Raw genomic sequence first — 20,887 nt, 5'->3', positions numbered from 1 at the left:
GTCTACCTACGATCTCCCACCCCTTTTCTAAGGCCGGTGGAGGAAGAGGAAGAAGGGAGAGGAGAACCGGCAGCGGGCGAAGGTAGAGGAAGAGGAGGCTATGGCGCTGACAAGTGGGATCCACGTATATGCGACAAATAGTTATTCAGGCACTCTCCCTGTCTCCCTGTCATGGGCCACGTGAACAGACTGCTCCCATTCCATAAACATGATTTGGACGGCAGCCGGTTCAGATACAATTGTTTGTTTAGGTATTCAGATACAATTGTTCTTGCAGCATTTCAAGACATAATTTTCGTGGGAACAGGACAGGGACCCCTACACGTCTTGTTTACACCTAACTCCGCTAGTGTCTACGTGCACGACATCTTGCATTTTTGACAAGTAAATGATTTGTAAACGTGATAACGATGTGTGCAAAAAGTGTTGAAGAAAAGTGAGATCGGGTCGTGTCACTGAGGTAGCAAGCTTACCCCTTGATAGGGTGTTAGGTGATCTGGCATTCTGGCTAGTTGGAACGGAAAGAGCAGTGTGTTCATGGGCCTATGGTTCAGAGACAGGGCCCAACGCTTGTACAAGTCTCTCTCTCTCTCTCTCTCCTGTTGTCTCCCAGGTCAGGTTTTGGCCCATGTGCTTTGCTCGGAGAGGAGATATTTTTTTTATTTTTATATTTTTTCCGATTTTACAAAAATCTATAGTGGAATAAAAAATTTACAAAAATGGGTTTATACGGAAACGGCGGTACGGCCTGACACCCCCTACACCGGTCCCTGATACCGTTTCAGCAGGTGGGAGAGCCCTACCGCCGGTTGAAATGGTAGTAAGGCCCTCACCACCTAAGCGCTGCCGCCGAAGCAGTGTGCGCGCGGATCGAGGAACCCCCGCCGGTTGAAACGGTGGTAAGGACCCTTACCGCCGGATGAACCGGCGGGGGTTCACGCTATATAACCGGCGCTGCAACAGCCCAAACAGAGAGGGGACCAGACAACGACGTAACACTAAACCAAGCTTAGTGTACCACAATGACGACTACAATGATGTCAGTTAACTACAATAAACAAATAACTATGTAACACTAAACCAAACTTACTAACTAAATTTATCGTAGACATGTACCAGAACTAATATACACAACAAATAAATCTCAAATCCACTAGATATTTCTAAATCTCGGATCCACTAATATTTCTTAAATTTACTGTGATCTAAAATAAAGCTACTGTACTACCTGAGCTAAATCTACTATACCACCTAAGCTAAATCTACTATACCACCGAAGCTAAATCTATTTTACTGTTTAAGCTAAATTTATTGTACCAACTAAGCTACATTTTACTATATCTAAATTCGGCTAAATGTTTCTAAGTCTTAGATTCACTAGCTATTTCTAAATCTCAGATCCACTAATATTTCTAAATCTAGATTTAGTCACTACACTATACTATCTAAACTACGAGATTAAAAAAATTTACCTCGGAACGACGGAAGAATTTCCTTCCCCCCTTCTTCCCTCCTCCTCCTCTCCTCTCCTTCTTTTTTTTCTTCCCTTCTTTCCTTTCCTCTCTTTCTCTGACGTTCTCTCTTTGTCTGGCGCAGTCTGGTGCGGGGGAGGGGAGGGGCGCGGGTGCGGCTTATACGGTGGGCGAGCCCCGCTGTTTGACCGGCGGTAAGGGCCAGTTTCCTCGGATGCCGCGCAGAGCTTATCCGCTGGGTGACCGTTGAGGCGCCAGGCCCATACCGCCGTTTCAACCGGCGGTACCGTTTCAACTGACGGTACAATTTCAGCCGGCGGTATAAGCCCATTTTGCAAATTTTTGATTTGACTATATATTTGTGCAAAATCGAAAAAAATATGAAAATAAAAAAATTCCGGATAGACGGACGAAAAGGAAGGGATAGCGAAGGACTGATCCGTAGCCCATAGCCCACAGCTTCTGCGAGAACAATGATTCTGAAGATTCTGAAGAAACGTGAGAATGATGAAAATGCATGTGAAGTTCCACTCCGCACTTTCGGTGTGACCTGCTTCCGCCAGAACAATGTTTTTTACCAAGGGCCTGTTCAGTTGCTCGATTTTGAACAATCAAAATCACTATGCCAGCACTGTAGCATACTGTAACGTTTCGTTTGTATTTATGAATTATTGTCCAAACATTGACTAATTAGGCTCAAAAAATTCGTCTCGCAAAGTACAACAAAACTGTACAATTAGTTTTTTATTTTGTCTACATTTAGTACTTCATGCATGTACCGCAAGTTTAATATGATGGGGAATCTTCTTTTTGCATAGTACCAAAGTTGGGATTTTGGGAAACAAGACCCAATTAAAAACAAGACCCAATTAAAGTCCTCCAAGTTTGATCGCTACACTCGAGTCTGGCCACTCTCACTCGCAAGCAAGCACGAAACGACGTGGCAGGAACACAGCCACACCATGACACGAACCATAATAACTTCGACCAATCCATCCTGCATACCCTACGCCATTCCGATCCCTCACGCCTCGACAGCAGCCTTCAGCGCCGTGAGCCGCGCCTGCTCCGCCGTGCCACCCTGAGGAGCGCCGCCGGCGCCGCCATTGAACAGCAGGATGGCCAGGTTGCCGATGCCGAAGTAGATGAAGCAGCCGGAGTGGTGCGTCACGAAGGACCCGAAGTCGGTGCCCACGATGCACTGCCATCCGGGCCCGTACGACCGGTCGAACTCCTGCAAAAACATGTCAGCATCAGAAACCAAAGAAACATGTCACCATTCTGAAAAGGCGTTCAGTGTTCGCTGCAACAACGAACGGTGACCGGCCGACCGACCGACCTTCTTGATGAACCGGGCGATCTCGGTGGAGTCGACGGCCTCGAAGTCGTCCAGCGCCTTCCCGGCCAGCCGCAGCGCGTCCTGCTGCATCGCCTGCAGCATGTCCGTGTCCCCGATCACCGCCTGGCTCTCCAGCATCCTCGCCGCCGCCGCCGCCGCCGCCTTGCTCTGTCGCTCCACGAGACTACGACACGGTGGCCGGCTTGCCGAGAGGAAGCGGAGCAGATGCCGGGGCGCGAGATGCGGCGAATGCTTCGGGTGGCTCGTCACGTTATATAGCCATTACCAAATGGGGCGCCAAATTGAATTTGAGGCCGGATTGGGAACGACGGAAAAGAGCGTTCGATCGCGTGCTGCTCGACATGTGGCCGCGCCGGGCGCACGTGCCTCGGTGTTCGTGGCTCGGATAGCGGCGGCGTGTAAAGAATTCGCCGCGTCCAACGCCGGCCACTGAAGAGATCGTGGAGGACCCTGCTCCACTTGGCTGGGAACCCGGGATAAGGCGGTAGAACGCTCGAGGCTCATGGACGACACTTTCGTCGCGCTTGCATGCACATTGTCGCCACAGGTTTTGGGGTGGGCCGTTTGCCAATTCGCCGTCGTTGGGCCCTGGTACAGGCTGGATATCGAGGCTGTGCTCAAAGGAACTGCTCTAGAGCAACTGCTCAAAGGAAGTGCTCTAGACCTCCGGTAGAATCAGGAGGTGCTGCATGACTGAAACTCTGGATGAGATAACTTGGGACAGACAGTATATGGAGCTTTTTTGGATATGAAAATGGTGAAGAAATGGCATATCGTGGCCGAGTCATGCTCATAGAGAGCTGTGGCCCACTAGAACCAGCAGACGGCGTGTCACGATACGGTGTCATTTTCAGAACCAATTGTGGACCAAGTTATGCAGAGTTTACAATGAAATTGATCTGAATATTGCTGTTAAGTTAATCGGTCTCATCAAATTTGTCAGTGATCTTTGGCAGTGATTTGTTCATGAGAAAGGTGTCATCGATCTGCCTGCAGGTGTTGGGTCGTGTCACACACAGGAGTTCTTCAGAAAGTTTCTTCACTTGTGTGTTGCGTCCTTGTTTATCTGTTTTATTGTGATACGCTCTTCATGAATCTGCACTTTATTTTGTTTGTCTTATGTTGGTCTGTTTTTTTTTGAGGGTTACGACATTTGCATGCAACATTTTAAAGACAATTTAATTTAATATTTCTTTGTAGATTCTTTATTCACCAGTCCCTATAATTGTTCCTGCCTTCGACCATTTGTCTTTCTATGACTGCATACATATTAATTCAGTCTTGTGTCGGAACTGCGGCAGAGCATGTGGAGTGGTTCGGGTATATCCAACTTATTCATTTTCCTTTTACCAAACATATCACTTCTTTATTCCCCAGCACTTGATTGAACACATCAATCTCTATGGAGTGCTGAAGGGATCGGTAAGATGACCAACCACTGATGATTCTAAACTTGTTTCCAGCTTACATTCTACGGTAACATATCTTGGATCCCAAACATTCAGTACAGTTTATTTTTTATAACCTGGATCTTGGACTGTTCTACAATCCTGCTTCATGATCCGGCAGGCTGCGTCAACAGTAGTAAACAAACACTGCTGCAAGAAACTACTAAAATTTAGCAGTAAATTAGTGAAAAAAAATAGTTTGTCATTGAAGAATATCAGACATGGTTCATTGTATCACAAACTGCATGACAATTTAAGACAACTAATTAAAGGATGCATGCATGTCAAACTGATGGTTGGTGGTGTTTTGCTTTCAGTTGGCTAATTTTAGGTAGCGAACGCTCTCCAATAATATTTTTTGATAAAACTTCACCAGTACAGTACTGTCCCAAGCAACTGTTCTGTAGCACTGGCTTGTCTCTTGAAAGCTCGAAAAGCAACTACTCCACCGCATGATCTTGGATAGCAAAGCAAAAGCAAGGTTCAGATTGGGTACATCTTCGTTCTACTTTGGATTACATGCCTTTCCGTCTAAATTACCTACTCTTGAGATCACCTAGTCTAATGATGAACTAGATTGGATCATATGCCACTAACTGTCAAGTTTGATTTTGTACTTTATAATCATGTCTGTTTCAGTATTAACTGCACTCACTGCATCCAGAAACATTTCTTTCTCCTTTTTTTATTAAAAAACATTTCTTGCAGAGACATGACAAAATCCTTGAGCCACTCAAAGCACCTAGAGAATCAGCATGCGCTAGGTTTGACAATCAGCGGCCAAATCTGCTGCGATGATTTGAGTCAATGCATAAACATTGCAGCAAAAGATAGCTGTTGGCTTACAAACTTTTTTCTTCTCAAGAAAGTGGGGGTGGCTTTTCCTCTCCATGGGGAAACCGAAGCTTTTACTACCATATCATCCTATGGGCTATAGCACATGTACTTTGTCACCCACAACCACTTTCCATGGGACCAAAACTTTGGGAGCGCTTTGCGAGCCACTACCCATGATGATCTTGAAGGGCAATCATGGGTCCAGATCAGAGATCTGTCCCTTTTCCAGGATCTCGTATTACCAATTTATTGAGTTTGTCCAGAGAACAATGGCATTATGAGGAGATGGGTCCAAGGTTTCTGAAGAACTAACTACAGGAGATGAGTGGTGGCTCATACAATCAGGTAGCCACAATCTGTGTGAAAGTTCTGTACAGACTTTGCCTTCATTTTTTTTCTAAGGAGGAGATGGTCTGTTATCCTGCTAGGTACTGATTCCAAACAGTAGACGATTCCAGCCATGCATACGTGACCACTGCAGCTGCATTTTCCGAAACATTATTGATTGATTTCATATCAGTGATATTGGTAGAGTCTCGCAGCTATCCATCCACAGTTCCAGCCACATGTGCTGAGCCCCCAGCTCCCATGCAGGCATGGGCTCTCACAAAGTCACAATCCATCCAGAGACAATAATCCGACGGACGTACCGATGCAGCATGCAGCCATACACGGCAAAATCATGCTAAATTGTTCTCATCTCTGTTTGCCTGATGGAATGTTCACGAATCACATGTTTCCATCCTGCACTGTTCTTTACCACGGCAATGCAGCATCACGGATCACACTGCAGTAACAGACCGGTAGCTGAGCAGAGCAGGTAGCCGATGCCGTTTGCCTCTCGCTCTCACATGACCAACCGCCAAGTATTCTGCGGATCTCCAGAAAGAGGAAAGCGGGCGCCCTTTTCTTGCCATGAGGGCAACAAGACCCTTGTGTGATCCTTGCCATGCAGAGCTTTTTATGCATCTTTTCCTGTGCTCCTTTCGCCCTTTGTTCCTTCACATCCACACCAGCTAAAGCGAGGCTCTCTCGTGAGGTGCAGGTGCAGGTGCAGCCAAATTAAGGAAGGGCTCACATGAGCGGCGTAGAAGCGAAGCGCAAGTGGATAGAAATGGACCCTTTCCTAGGCGACGAGAAGATTGGCAGTTCTAGAGTAGTAGTTTTCATGGCAGGATTGCATGCATGGCACGATGAGGCAGGCGCACAGGAATTGCTCCCGTGCATGCGCTCTTGTCCAGTCGCGCGCGTTCTTCGGCGTTGAGTGGATGCTTCAGTGCCAGTGCGGCAGTGCTTCGTGATTCTCGGCTGCAGGCTGCGCTGCTAGATGCCTGGACTGACTTGACAGACTTTGTTCGCTTTGCCATGATGCCATCGGTCGATGCTAAGAACTCGATGTTGCATCTCGTGATGAATCATGCGTCCGAGCTGTGGCGAGTTTCGTTCGTGGAAAGTGGTCACCACGTTGAGATTTTCTGGGATGGAAATTAGATAGGATACCGTTATATATTGCTCTTTCCACTTTTGTATCCATATTTTAAAATGAATTAGGATACTCTTGAATCTTTAATACAGATAGAAATTGGACTATCTGCACCTCAAATTATAAATTCTCTTTTCATTTCAAAAACCAAAGGATACTTATATTTAAGAACAAAAACACATAAAAACTAATAATGGTTTGAACATGTATATTGAGTTAATACTTTCTTAGAACCATTATAAATAAATTATTAAAAAATAATATTTTGATTGAAAACCGGGCTAATATGTTAACCAAACACTGAGTTAGATGAATAAAAATATACCATTAATATTTCATATTTTTTCTATTTTCACAACTACACATTTATTTACACCAATCATATTACAAGTCATAAAAATACAACATGGGATATATAGCATTGCCAACATTAATTGAAATTAGAAATAAATAGTTTATACAATTTAATATTTTTATTATTCATAGATACCATTCTAAATTAGTTTCAAGATAATTATTGCAAATTTTAAATAGATTCAATTTTTAATTATTGAATGTGCGCAATTTGAAGTTAAATTGTATATCATTAGTCATATGATTAAAATTAATACCATTAACCATATTAATATCAATAGTCATAGATACAAATCTAAATAGGTTCAATTATAATGACTATTTTCAAATAGTTTCAAAATAATTAAAAATAATATATTTTGTAGCCTAGAGAATGCATGAGTATTGAGCGTGCTATGTAGATAATGCTAGGCATCCATGATCCATCCATATTCGCATACTACATAAAAAATTGAAACCATCAGTAAAAACTTTACTACATAAAAATGAATGGTTTATTTAACCGAATTTGAGTCGTGGTGTTTGTCAGTGCAAAGAGTAAGAAATGAGTTCAATTCTAGTGTATCATTATTTTATTCTCTATGTTATATCTAGGACAATGAGTTGTTCGAACCAAAAAGGAGTATATCATCCAAACCATCAGTGAGAAGTTTTACTACATATAAAAATAAACGATTTATTTGACCGAATTTGAGTCATGGTGTTTGTTAGTGCAAATTGTAACAGATGAGTTCCATTCTAGTGGAACAGTGGATACATCAAGCTATATGAATGAGCATTGACATCCATCCTGAAAGCTCTTGATGTGGCACTCAGATGCAGTATCAGCGTCCATATTTTTTATGAAAAAGAAATAAATATATTGGCACAACCACTGATTCACACACACACACATAGACGTTCAGGGTGACAAGGTCACGTACCTTGCTATCAATGAGCAGTACGCCGCCTATGACCAAATAAATAGCCATATTTGTGAGAGATACAATACAAGACTGATGAGGAGGTTGTCCTGTCGGCTTGCATAGTTTCGTCTTTCACCACACAGAACAAGATACTGTATATTTGTGTTGTTCAAATGGTTGACACTTGAGCTGGAGAGGGTTCCATATTTCTCCTCTATGTGCGCCTAGCATTTGAGCGTGTCACGCGATCCTAAACCCGTAGCCAGTGGACGCTGGCAGGCTTGGTCACTTGTGCCGCTATTCCATTCCCCTCGTCGTGCGCTTGCCGCTCCGCACCAAAGCTCGCCGATCCCCAGGGCAGGCGGGGCCTCGTCGTCGTGTTTCCCCGAGAAGCCCAGCGCATGCATCAACAGTCGCGCGCTCGTGCTGCGCCTGCGCCCCGGCCGGTAGGTCCACCGCCCACTGCCGGGCCCACCCGCCTCCACCTCCACCTCCATTAACTACCTGGAAGACGCCAAAGCTGCCCGTCTCTTCCAGTTCAGCGCCACCGTGCAGTTACAGTTATCACACTCCACGCACCGCTGCTTCCTTCCACCTCTCCTCTCGTCCTCGCTCGACCACCACCACGATGCAAGCTCGGCGAGAATCGAAGAGGTGCATGTGAGCCTTCTTCGGAGAAGGAGCTGACCGATGCTGCTGAGGCAGTGAGCTTGGACAGGACAGGAGGATGGGAGAAGCAGGGGAGGAAGAAGCGGCCGCGCCGGCGGCGGAGTTGAGCCAGAACGAGGAGCTGGATGAGCAGGGGATGCTTGCGGAGGCGCTGGACGCCATCAGTTCCTTGGTCTCCGCTTCCTTGTCGGCCACGCTGTTCCCGCTCAAGTGGCAGCTCATCAGGGACCGGCTCAACCGCCTCCACGCCGGCCTCGCCGACATCACCGTCACCGGCGCCGACGACGACAACGGCGAGGACAGGTGCGACGCGTTCGCGAGCCTCCTGCGGGACGTCGCGGCGACCGCCCGGGAGGCGCTGGAGCTGGTGCCGCGCAGCCAGGGGCGGCACTACGGCGGCGGCAAGCTGCGGCTGCGCAGCGACCTCGACGTCCTGGCGGCGGCGCTCGACGCGCACGTGGCGCGGCTGGACGAGGTGTACGCGTCGGGCGCGCTCACGCGGGCGCGGGCGCTGGTGGTGCCACGCCCCGGCGCCGGCGCCACCCGCGATGACGTGCGGTTCTACGTGCGGGACCTCTTCGCCAGGCTCCGGGCCGGCGGCGCCGAGATGCGGAGGGAGGCCGCCGCCGCGCTCGGCGAGGCTCTGCGCGACGACGAGAAGTGCGTCCGCGTCGTGGCCTCCGACGTCCCGGACGGCGTCGGGGTCCTTGTCTCGCTGCTCGAGTGCCCCGACCCGCGCGTCCAGGAGGAGGCCCTGGAGGCGGTCTCGGTGATCGCCGGGTCCGACGCGCACAGGGGCGACCTGGTCGTCGGCGGCGTCATCGCCCCCGTGGTCCGGGTCCTCGACGCGGGCGCCGGCAGCACCGCGGCGGCCAAGGAGCGCGCGGCGCGGGTGCTCTGCAGCTCACCGAGAACTCGGATAATGCCTGGGCCGTCGCCGCGCACGGTGGCGTCACGGCGCTGCTCAACGTGTGCACGGACCACGGCGCGCGCGGCGGCGAGCTCGTGTGCGCGGCGTGCCGGGTGCTGCGGAGCCTCGCAGGCGTGGACGAGATCAGGAAGTACATGGTGGCCGACGCGGGCGCCGTGCCGGGCGCTCGTGTCGCTCTCGCAGGGCGCCGCCACGGACGACGCGGCGCGGATCCAGGCGATGGAGCTCCTCGCCGCCATCGCCTCCGGGGACAGCTCCGCCAGGGAGGCCGTCATTCAGGAAGGCGCCGTCGAGTCCCTCGTCCGCGCGCTCGACCCGTCCTCCCCGACGCGCTCCTCGAAGGCGCGCGAGGTCGCCCTCCGCGCCATCGACGCGATCTGTCTCTCGCCGCCGACCTCCACGGACCGGCTCCTCGCCGCCGGGTTCCTGGACCGCGTCCTCTCCCTGCTACGCAACGGCGACACCACGCTGCAGCATTGCGCCCTCAAGGCGGCGCACCGCCTGTGCCAGGTGTCCGAGGAGATCAGGAAGGCGATGGGGGACGCTGGGTTCATGCCGGAGATGGTGAGCGTCCTCCGCGCGGCCAAGTCCCCGGAGGCGCGGGAGATGGCGGCGGACACGCTCTGCGCCATGGTGTCCGTGCACCGCAACCGGAAGCGGTTCGTCCAGGATGACCGCAACGTGGCGCAGGTGCTGCAGCTACTGGGCCCCGAAGAGGAGAAGCCCACGCCGGCGAAGCGGTTGCTGCTGTCGACGCTGATGCACCTCACGGACAGCAGCTCCGGCCGGAGGAAGATCATGTCCTCGGAGCACGTCAGGTACAGACACCACCTGTCAATCACTGACTAATCGTTATGTGTTTTTGTTCATCACATCTCATCTCACTAGAAATTCTCACGATCTGTTTGTTATGTTTCCATGGCAGGAATCTCGAGAAGCTCGCGGAGACTAATGTCCCGGACGCCAAACGGATCGTGAAGAAGCTTGGCGGGAGCAAGCTGAGGAGTATTTTCCATGGCATCTGGAGCCTGTAATCCTTGGCGACAAGAACTAGCTGTCACTTACTAGTACTGTACCTCTAGCTAACACACATGTTCCTTGCATCTTTTGTTGCTGTGAAGGAATCAAAGAATGAATCACCCAGTGATTTGTCACCCCATGTGTATATCACTCATCACTGTCAAATAAAAGTGCGAGTCCATTCAACAACTAATCCATCCATCCAGTGACTGCATCAGCATCAGAAAATCGCACACTTTTACCTGTGCATCGGATGTTTTCCTTCTTGCCGCTGGGCACATTCATCTTTGACAGAAAGGTGGGCGGCGTGGACCATGGCCCAAATGAGTGATGGAAACCAATCATTCAGCAGCAAAATGGCAAATCGATCTGAGCTTTCGCGATCGCGCGGTAGGGTCGCCTTCGCGTTATGATCTCTCGCGGTACAGTGCGGGTACTGCGTGCCTGCCTGCCGACGAGCTGCGATCATGGGCTCAAGCTAGCTCTCGCGATCGCAATAAGTCGCCGTCTTCTTTACCTCGATCCATCCATGTGGACACACTTATTGCACGCAGAGCTGCGGATCTATTGGCGACTGGTCGTCTTCTCTGACGCACTCGATCCATTGCTGCTGTGTCTGCAGACCTTTTGCAGGATGTAAATGTAACTGTGCGTTTATCTCGCGTGCTGCAGCATCTGCAGGTGTTTCTGAAGATTGTACTATCGAGTCAAAGCAGGGCAATAAAACTCTCTGACTGGTCGTGGAAGATACTGCTGCAATGTCGATGCAGAAGCACGGTCATTGAACATGAACAATACACGACTTTATGTGCTACACCAGTAGTTTGGATTCAGTACCGTGTGGCTGAATCTGAGACCTGGACCAGTGAAATTTCCAGCGTCACAATGCCGAGGCATTGGCGCGTAGAACTGCCCCGAGCCCCCGATCGACCGTCCGTGCTTCCGTTGCTCAAGCCTCGCTGTCGAGAGCCTGAAATGACCAATAACTGGCTGAAGGAGACACGCAACATTGGCATCAGCTTGATGGCTGCTTTTCTAGTTTCCTGTCCCCCTCTGAGCCGAACAGTCAGGTCAGTCCTTGTTCGATGAGGAGGAGCATTCGTTTGCTTCAAGTTTCAGACAAGATGTTTGAGCAGCTAGCAACTCAGCATGACTTCAGAGGTATGAGCCGAGATGGCAGTTCCGGCTACACGTACCTGTCGTGAGAAGCTTCAGTCAGAGACGTTGGACAGCGCATCTCCAGACACGGGTCGTTTATTCAGACAGGAATGGTTTCTTTTCGACGGGCAGGTTCGGTAGTTTGTTCCCCGGTCATCACTGAGTCAGAGTCAGGCGAGCTGCCTTTTCCAGCAGCCATTCACTGAGCAGTGAGCACATGAAAACGTCTGCCCAACAAGCAATTCCCTCTGTTTTATTTTGATCTCCAGTTTCCAACACCGGCCAACCTTACAATTGGTCGCACCATCAGCTTCGTAGTGGCATTGGCCCCTGTGATGTGCAAGGTGTCTGTCTCCAAGTCCGAGGCAGTTGAGGGAGGGGAGGCGCCGTTCTGCAGCAATCAAGAGCTTTTTGTTCTGGAACGTCAACGCTTAAAAGTAGTTCCGGATTTCTGGAAGACCGTGAGATGATTGTTGGGTTAGGTTGGCTACTACATCATCCAGAGATTATGTTACTCTGACGCTGCTTTCTTTCCGACTTTTTCTTGTTGAAGTTGACCACCTATAGAAAAGCTGAGCCCTGTCAACAGAGACCTAAAAGCTTTGCTGACTAACAGCATAGGGTCCAGGGACTTTGTGTTCTAGAGGTTCTCAATTAACACTGGGAGTCGGGGAAAAAGGTACAGAAATGAAAACATATCAAAGGAAAAGGGAAAGAAGGTGCCTAATATACATGCTCTCATGTGTCTGTTCTCTATTATTTTTAATCTTAACCTCTACCTCAATAAGGCGTTTGTAGTCCAACGGTTAGGATAATTGCCTTCCAAGCAATAGACCCGGGTTCGACTCCCGGCAGACGCAGAGTTTTTTCGTTTTGCCGCAGCTGGCCGCCGCGCAACGGTCCTGTGATGCCGCCGTGCCGCGCCCGGGCCTTCCGGTTCAGGGTACACCTGTATGTGACGAATTTTTGGGCTTCATCTTCCTCCGGTGTTGTAGGTGGTGATCCAGTCCATCATGAGCGTGAAAGATTTGGGCTGATCTAGACCGACAAAAGCCCATGAAGGGATTGGTCCTCTCTCGCGCGCGTGAAGGCGCTCAGGCCCAGCACATCGATGGGCCATAAACTATCATTTCAAACAGCTTAAGCTCAGTATTTTTCTTCAGCTACATTACCGGAAATTCTCAAGCTGCTGCGCTTCACATCTCTGATCTGAACGTTCAGCTTTGCAATTTGAGATCTGAGTTCACTTTGCTCTCCCCTTCCTTTCTTTGTACACTATCTTATCTAGTTTGCCAGCACCTCTGCTACCGTATCACGACTCACGAGAAGAACCCTCACAGAATGCGTCGCTACTCCAACTTTCGCCCGGTCTGCAACTCTGTATGATCAAAACTGAAGCGGACGTCCGCCTCGCTCCGAGTCATCTCGGTGCCTCTGCTTGCCACGTTCCCTGCATACCCCCACACAATCTCAGCGCACGGGCGACGGGCACGATCCACAAATCGCTAGTGCCCATCACTTGGGATTCCAAAATCAAATCACAGGCGAGAGGGCGGGCACCCGTGGAAAACGGTGATAGCTGACGAGCCAGTGAGCCACTCACTACAGGCACCAAGCTCGTGGCCTCAAATTCCTAGAATCCATTCCGGCCCTTTTTATTTGCACGTGACTGCGTGTGGGCAAACTGGGTGTCATTCTCGGAAGAACGTAGACCAGAATCCGCACATGATTGCACGTGACTCGGACGGCATTAGCGTTTGGAAACTGAACGAGTAAATGACCAAAGAATACAGCCCGCCAGTTTGTGCTCCATCCGCAAAAGAGAATGCGACCCCCCTCTCTGATTTCAGTGATTTGATAATGAGATCAGCCGATCAGGGACTTCAGGGGGGGAAAAAACAGACAGGTCGCACGTGTCGACTTATCGGTCGACGAAATGCACTTGCTTAAGATTGGGATGAAATGAAGGGAAAAGGAAAACATTTTGCTATTTGCAGGGTACGTGAAGCAAATATTAAGGACGACGAGGATCGAATAATATACACTGTAGTTTGGTGTTAATCTACTGCTACTACTAGTAGTAATTAAGGCCCATCTGGCCATCTTAATTGTGCACACCCGTGTTGCACATGTCAATCGATTCCATCGGTTAACTTGTAAAGTAGAATAGTGGCTGCTGGTAGGTACGATTACTGGCGGGGCCACTCGTTGATGTGATGAAAAAGGAATCTGCTTGACTTGTAGAATATTGCCCGGCGGCTCGACCAGCCACACGCGCGTCTAGGCCTTTGCGTGCAGCGACGTGAGTGAAAGAGATATGCACGCCGCATGCCGTGCATTCACACATCTTATGCTCACTGACGATGAATATTCCTGCTGGATAAACCTGCTTTACCAGCTGGTTGAATGTGACAGTGAAAATTGACAGACTTAACTGGTTGAGGTAGCCCGTGAGACCAACCGGTGAGACCGTGATCGAGTGCCCAGCAGTAGGGAATAGGGATGCAGGCGGGGCGGGTTGTGGACAGCCACAACCCACATGCGTTAGCCCGCAAAGCATTTTCAATCAATCACGAGAAGCCGCTAACCCGCATGGGAATTAGTGTGCTTGGTTAGTGGGCCTGGTGGCTGTGTCCGCAAACCCCGCGAGCGTCCGAAAGAATCATCAGCGCTAGTCACAAGGCCTGCTGGCTCTCTTTGAGGTGGACGTTGGTGCCATCGGAGGCGTTGCTGGCAGGGTCGATGGCGACGAGAGGTGTCGCCTGCATCATGTTGCGCATCGTCTGGCAGGTTCCTGGGCGCCCCGTTCCGCGTCGACGCTCTCGTGCTCGGCACCGGCGCCGGCGCCGGCGCTGGCGTCGTGGCCGTCTAGACCACCATCACGTGCGACGATCGGCGTGGCCACGTGCGAGAGGTGAGCCTGCAAGCAGAGGGCGGCGAAGGCGGCGGCGTCATCGTGCTCTGCTGCTCCGGCGTAGTCCCGAGGAGCTACGATAAACTCCGGCGGTCGCGCGAGTGCATGGCACAGCTTATCGTCTTCAGCTGATCCGGCGTCGGCGCGGCGACGTTCCTCGGCTTCCTCGTTATGCTCACCCTCCGGTGACCATCGTCCGGCGGCGCCGGGCAGCACCGTGGCGAGCAAAAGAAAGGAGATGGGCGTTGTCATGAAGTGGGTCCTTGCGGGTTTTCGCGGGTATGCAATATTGTTTTGTGGGCTTAGCAGGCGAAGATTGTTTAATCCGCGTGGTTATTGCAGCTCGGCCGCAACGGCCACGAGCGGCAATTAAGCGGGGCGGCCTCGTGGGCTACGTTACTACCCAGCAGCATTGACCTTGAAAATATCCTGCGCTCAAGGAAGAAAATTACATCGTCCTCAGGTAGGTAGCTCTGGTGGTCTTGCGTGTCACTGTAATTGACTACGGATACGGATACGGCGTCAACTGTAAACATCTCACAGGTCAGGTCATAGCGCGTGTGGTCTTCTTGGCGGTAGCAACTAGGAACAGAACAAAACGACAGTTGAAGTCTCAAATTAAACCTGAACGCACGCTTTTTCACTAACCTTTGGCACTTGATGGACGGAGCAGCATGCTCTCCTGCACGCCTTGAACGAAGAAATGGCGCGAGAACCGCCGCCGCTGAGCTTTCCACGTAAGGCTCAGGGTTTTAGAACTCGAGCTTTACTGGTAGCGGCACATTGTTCATCTGCTGCTGCTGCTACTTGCACTCGCGCAGCTCAGTTTCTTAGGACGTGCTTTAGTCATTTAGCATATTGTTTTGGACTTTGGGCAGTTGGAAGAAGCAGATTACATATTTTAGTACAAAAGCAGTAGTAGTTTGTTTTCGGATTTCGATGAGTGCATCGTAACAGTATTCAAACATGACAACGTGTAGATTACACACCGTAGGCCCATGCCGAACGAAAAGTCGAAAAACTGTACTGTTGACAAACGGTGGTGTGCAAGTATGCAACGCACCACGCCATGCAAAGTTGCAGCAGCTCTTTCTTTTGTCTGCTAGTCTGAATATTCTTGGGTTTTGCTGGATGTTGATTGGTGGACCGCAGTCTAGGACTCTTCCTCCTACGAGACTTTTTCAAACGAGGCTGCTTGTAGGGTCCCACTTTCCGCAAAAGGTCACCACGGACCACAGTACGATCCCAATCCGCACATTTTTTGGGCTCTTGCCAGCCGACTTGGGTTGGGCAGCAGCATCGTAGGAGTATCAATCAAGTCAAATCTCAGCGGGGTCTTATCCCGGCAACAGTGAAAGCCCAGCAAGGACTCGCAGTCGACTGGCAGCAGCAGTGGTTGACCCGGCTGGTTGGCATTGACTGGCGAGGCGCGAGAACGAGCGGCACATGCGAGAGCTGCTGCGTCCACACTGACAGGCACACGTCTTGGGGTGGGCTTGACCTCAGCGCCGGTCGCCGGACCCGTCCGCTGGCTTCGCTCTCGTCGTCGCGGTGACGCACGCGCATCGGCCTCTCCCTCCCCCCTCTTGCTCGGAACCATGGCATGGCTGGCCCGTCTTCTTCGCGTATCCCAGTCGATCGTTGACTCGGATCGCAGGCCTGCCTTCCGCCTTCCCCGTCCCGTCCCATGTGCTTAGCTTCTTCTTAGCCTTGTGTACTTGCGGTTGCCTCCTGCACTCCTACTGGCATGCCCTTCCTAGTTCCCACAGAGACCGACATGGGCGGCGTAGTTCAGTGGACCAGGCTAGCTTGCTCCGACCGTCGAGATCGGCATCCCTTTGACCAAATTATAGCAGTTAGCTTGCCATTACCCAGCAAGCCATTAGTGAGCCTAGGATCGTGACCGGCGCTTGGCATTACTCACGCATGCTACCGGGCTACAGGCCGGACGGGACCGGTACAAATGGGAGGCGTCCTTGTCGCGTCCGCGATGCGGCGACGTCGACATGGCTGCAAGCTAGCGTATCCCAGCGATCCCACACCTGCGGCCTAGCTTTGCCCGCACCGGCTCCCGGCGCGGTCCGGCCAGCTAGCTCCGAGCGCCCGCGCGCCTCTGTCGCACCCTCCTTTGACTCCGCCGGAAGCCGCCGACTCCAGCGACGAGAACGCAGTAATGTGGTGGCGTGACGACGCCACACACGCACACCACCACGGCGGCGGGAGCCAGTACGAAAAGGAGAAATATCTCAGGCAGATCGTTCCTAACATGTGCCCGGATCGGAGAAAACGCCGTTGGCGGCGGTTCGCCGTGTCTGGCTCGATGGCTTTTCTGTACTAGTATATACGTGCTGGCGCACCGGTCGGCGCCGGACCAAGGAGATAGTAGATGAGGCCATGGTCGTCCGAGCTAGCAGATTAGCTGTCCGACGGGTACGCAGCCGACCGGCCGAGCCAGTCCCGGGGCACTGTTCGCCCACGATGACTGCGACGTGCTCGCGCTTGTGTTAAACAATGCCTCCATCATTCCGTCCAAGTCCCAACTTCCGTGGCCGCCGAGCGAGCATGTGTTCGGTGAATGCAGCCAAGTTGCGCACTTTGGATCTTGTGGGTCAGCATAGCATGTCACGGCTTGATCATAAAACGCCGCATCCCATTATCTGATTTCGTCGAGTTATGATGGTTAACCTAAGAATCTACATCATCGTTTAGATCAAGACCCATAACCTAAGAGGAAACTGAACCCTTTTATTCGGTTCTTTCTTTGCGCAAATTTGCCATGCCGCAGCCTGGTTAATCAGTTTCGTCTGTTTTAATTTGGACCAGCGTTGAGCCGTTGACCCATCCACATGTGCTCAACACTTGCACAGCCGGTTCCACGTCAGCAAGCGTACCTCACCTCCCATGAGGAAGGCAACGGCATGCACCTACCCACCCTGCCAAATTAAACCACAATCGAGGAACTTGATCAGCAAGAATCGGATTCGCCATTAACGCTGCTACGCTACGCATGGAGCCTGCATGACCTGTCGCCGAGTCATCAGCAGGTGTGACTCCAGAAATCCAGACACAGCACAGCAGGAGATCCTGCTAACTGTTCTTCTACCCTCGAACCTAATAATGCCGTTATCCACTGCACGTTTACATTTCGCAGCGAAAACGGGAACGGAACGGATAACACCGCCAGCCCATCTCGAGCGTGTACACGCACGCGTTCTCGCGGTGGACGGCGGCGAACGGCGACCCTCCTCCCCGCCGTCGCCGGGAGCGGAAAGCAGCTGGCGCGCCTGCACCGGCAGCGTGTTCACATTAATGGCCGCCGGGTCTTTCCAGGAAGGAAGAAGCGGGGGTGGTGGGGCCGGTAGCTGGGATAAAGATTTATCCACGGCCACAATTAATGAACGGAAAAACAAGCGCGGGCGGGAGGGAGCGTTGGGCCCACCCTGGCAGTCTCACCCTCCAGCTCGTCGCCCATTCACATGGAGGCCCCTCGCCCCGCCTATAAATGCCCGCCCGCTCCTCCCCCGTCTCAACAATCAACACTGCCTCCGTTCGCCTCTGAACTCGCAGACGTTCCCATCTTCTCCGGGCGCTCACGAGCACTTCCATTCTTTTCCTCTTGGCATAGGCCTTTCGTGAAGTCTTTTGTGTGGAGCTAGCCTGTGATCGTGTGAGGCGAAAGCTTTGTGTGTTTGTGGTTTGAGTATTGGGCAGTCGCCATGGCCGGCGGCGTGGTGGTGAACACCGGAGGGGGCAAGGACTACCCCGGCAAGCTCACCATGTTCGTGCTCTTCGCCTGCATCGTCGCCGCCACCGGCGGCCTCATCTTCGGATATGACATCGGCATCTCTGGTAAGCTACGCATCCCGTCCCTCTGCGATGTTCTTCTGTTCCTGATCTTTTTCAAAAAAAAAAATCATGGCTATGATTAGAAAGAGAGAGAAAACACACTCTCTGTTTGCATCTCGCACGCTGCTCTGTTCTTGCAAATCAGGTATTTTCTCGGGCGCAATTCACCTACCGTGCTGTCGGGAGACCCGACGCATGATTTTACACATACAAACAAAACTGCGATATTCCCCCGCCTTTTCTTTATTTGGTTCCCCAGATTCTTTCGCAAAGCCAAGAAGAATCTTTCCATGCATCACCTAGCCTTCTTTTTTCCAAATAAACAAAAAACATCACCTCAGATCATTCCTTCAGAAAATTAGAATAGTCTTAGAAGCAAAAAATCAGTGGCAAAGCAAAAAAAAACTGACGTTTGTTCGTGATGATCAGGTGGCGTGACGTCGATGAACCCGTTCCTGATGAAGTTCTTCCCGTCGGTGTACCGCAAGGAGCAGGAGGCGGAGCGGAACCAGACCAACCAGTACTGCAAGTTCGACAGCCAGCTGCTGACCATGTTCACCTCCTCGCTCTACCTCGCCGCGTTGGTGGCCTCCTTCTTCGCCGCCACGGTGACGCGAGTGGCCGGGCGCAAGTGGTCCATGTTCGGCGGCGGCGTCACGTTCCTCATCGGCGCGGCCCTCAACGGCGCCGCCAAGGACGTCGTCATGCTCATCCTCGGCCGCGTCCTCCTCGGCATCGGCGTCGGCTTCGCCAACCAGGCCGTGCCGGTGTACCTGTCGGAGATGGCCCCCGCGCGCCTCCGTGGGATGCTCAACATCGGGTTCCAGCTCATGATCACCATCGGCATCCTGTGCGCCAACCTCATCAACTACGGCACCGCCAAGATCAAGGGCGGCTGGGGGTGGCGCGTGAGCCTGGCCCTGGCGGCGGTGCCGGCGGCCATCATCGCCATCGGCGCGCTGTTCTTGCCCGACACCCCCAACTCCCTCATCGACCGCGGCTACACCGACGCCGCCAAGCGGATGCTCAAGCGCGTGCGCGGCACGGAGGACGTGGAGGAGGAGTACAACGACCTCGTCGCCGCCAGCGAGGAGTCCAAGCTCGTGGCGCACCCGTGGCGGAATATCCTGCAGCCGCGCTACCGGCCGCAGCTCGTCATGGCCATCGCCATCCCCATGTTCCAGCAGCTCACCGGCATCAACGTCATCATGTTCTACGCACCGGTGCTCTTCAAGACGCTGGGCTTCGCAGACGACGCCTCCCTCATGTCCGCCGTCATCACGGGGCTCGTCAACGTCTTCGCCACCTTCGTCTCCATCGTCACCGTGGACCGCCTCGGCCGCCGCAAGCTGTTCCTGCAGGGCGGGACCCAGATGCTCGCCTGCCAGATCGTCGTCGGTAGCCTGATCGGCGCCAAGTTCGGGTTCTCCGGCGTGGCGGAGATCCCCAAGGCGTACGCCGCCATCGTGGTGCTCTTCATCTGCGCCTACGTGGCCGGGTTCGCCTGGTCATGGGGACCCCTCGGGTGGCTGGTGCCCAGCGAGATCTTCCCGCTGGAGATCCGGTCGGCGGGGCAGAGCATCAACGTGTCCGTCAACATGCTCTGCACCTTCATCATCGCGCAGGCGTTCCTCCCCATGCTTTGCCGCTTCAAGTTCATCCTCTTCTTCTTCTTCGGCGCCTGGGTGGTGGTCATGACCATCTTCGTCGCGCTCTTCCTGCCGGAGACCAAGAACGTGCCCATCGAGGAAATGGTGCTCGTGTGGAAGAACCACTGGTACTGGGGCCGCTTCATCCGCGACGAGGACGTGCACGTCGGCGCCGACCTCGAGATGCGCGGCGGTGCCAACGGCAACGGCAAGCTCGCCGGCATGCAGTAGCCCGTGACGCCTGGGACGTCGCTCGCTGCTGACGGTGTCGGCCGGGCAATAATTTACTCATACGGCTTTATTCTTCGGGTTTAGCGGGAAATTTAAAATGGTTTAAGGATTCACCGTATTATAATCATCGCAGTAGGTAGGATGACTGGATGATGACGAACAGTCAACTGGTCTTCGTCCCCTGTCTTCTTTTTTCTTTGTGGGGTATGGATTGGATCAAATCGAAGTATATGAATGCAAGTTGCAAATTAAAACTCTGCCTTTCTCCGTGCGCATGGACTCTTGCTGACTACAGGGTACTGAGTACTGACTTTCTGATCCACAGCAATTAAAGTTGGCACGTTTGCATGTCCAAAAGATTTTTTTTAAAAAAAATGCGGTGTTTTGATTGATTTCACACGGTGATCAAGATCAGCGAGCATGAGATTTTAAAATGAGAGTTGTGGAATTCCAGGGCTGCAAAATCTATTCGTTTAAACATGCGGGCGATTTCAAAATCAGCCATATGGCGGCAACAAGCTGGTGTGCCTTTGTCGGCTGATCATGTGCCCGTTTAACAGCGCAATGGCTTTTGGCGTGTACCCACCTTGTACTCTCTGGAAAAATCTTT

At 51.9% G+C, this 20,887-nt stretch overlaps 3 protein-coding genes and 1 non-coding gene across 4 annotated transcripts; 3 read left to right on the top strand and 1 right to left on the bottom strand.

Annotated features, from left to right (window-relative positions):
• Positions 1-2,264: 2,264 nt before the first annotated feature.
• On the bottom strand, positions 2,265-3,096 carry LOC101785856 (dynein light chain 2, cytoplasmic). Its single transcript, XM_004957961.2, has 2 exons — positions 2,812-3,096; positions 2,265-2,706 (listed from the first exon to the last, which is right to left on the bottom strand). The coding sequence occupies exons 1-2, from the start codon at positions 2,947-2,949 to the stop codon at positions 2,497-2,499; spliced, it is 348 nt and encodes a 115-aa protein (XP_004958018.1). The 5' UTR covers positions 2,950-3,096; the 3' UTR covers positions 2,265-2,496.
• A 5,062-nt stretch (positions 3,097-8,158) lies between these two features.
• On the top strand, positions 8,159-10,672 carry LOC101785451 (vacuolar protein 8-like). Its single transcript, XM_012843354.3, is given in 4 exon segments — positions 8,159-9,427; positions 9,430-9,620; positions 9,622-10,277; positions 10,385-10,672. Coding segments are annotated over 4 exon segments (1,797 nt in total). The 5' UTR covers positions 8,159-8,586; the 3' UTR covers positions 10,494-10,672.
• Positions 10,673-12,425: 1,753 nt separating this feature from the next.
• On the top strand, positions 12,426-12,497 carry TRNAG-UCC. Its single transcript has one exon. It is a non-coding gene; the product is annotated as a tRNA-Gly (tRNA).
• Positions 12,498-18,074: 5,577 nt separating this feature from the next.
• Positions 18,075-20,535, top strand: LOC101784651 (sugar transport protein MST6). Its single transcript, XM_004957959.4, has 2 exons — positions 18,075-18,400; positions 18,827-20,535. The coding sequence occupies exons 1-2, from the start codon at positions 18,268-18,270 to the stop codon at positions 20,275-20,277; spliced, it is 1,584 nt and encodes a 527-aa protein (XP_004958016.1). The 5' UTR covers positions 18,075-18,267; the 3' UTR covers positions 20,278-20,535.
• The last annotated feature ends 352 nt before the right edge of the window (positions 20,536-20,887 follow it).

Source organism: Setaria italica, chromosome II, assembly GCF_000263155.2.
Source record: "Setaria italica strain Yugu1 chromosome II, Setaria_italica_v2.0, whole genome shotgun sequence".
NCBI lineage: Eukaryota > Viridiplantae > Streptophyta > Magnoliopsida > Poales > Poaceae > Setaria > Setaria italica.
The sequence above is the reverse complement of the archived record's forward strand: the minus strand, read 5'-3'. Positions and strand labels throughout refer to the sequence as shown.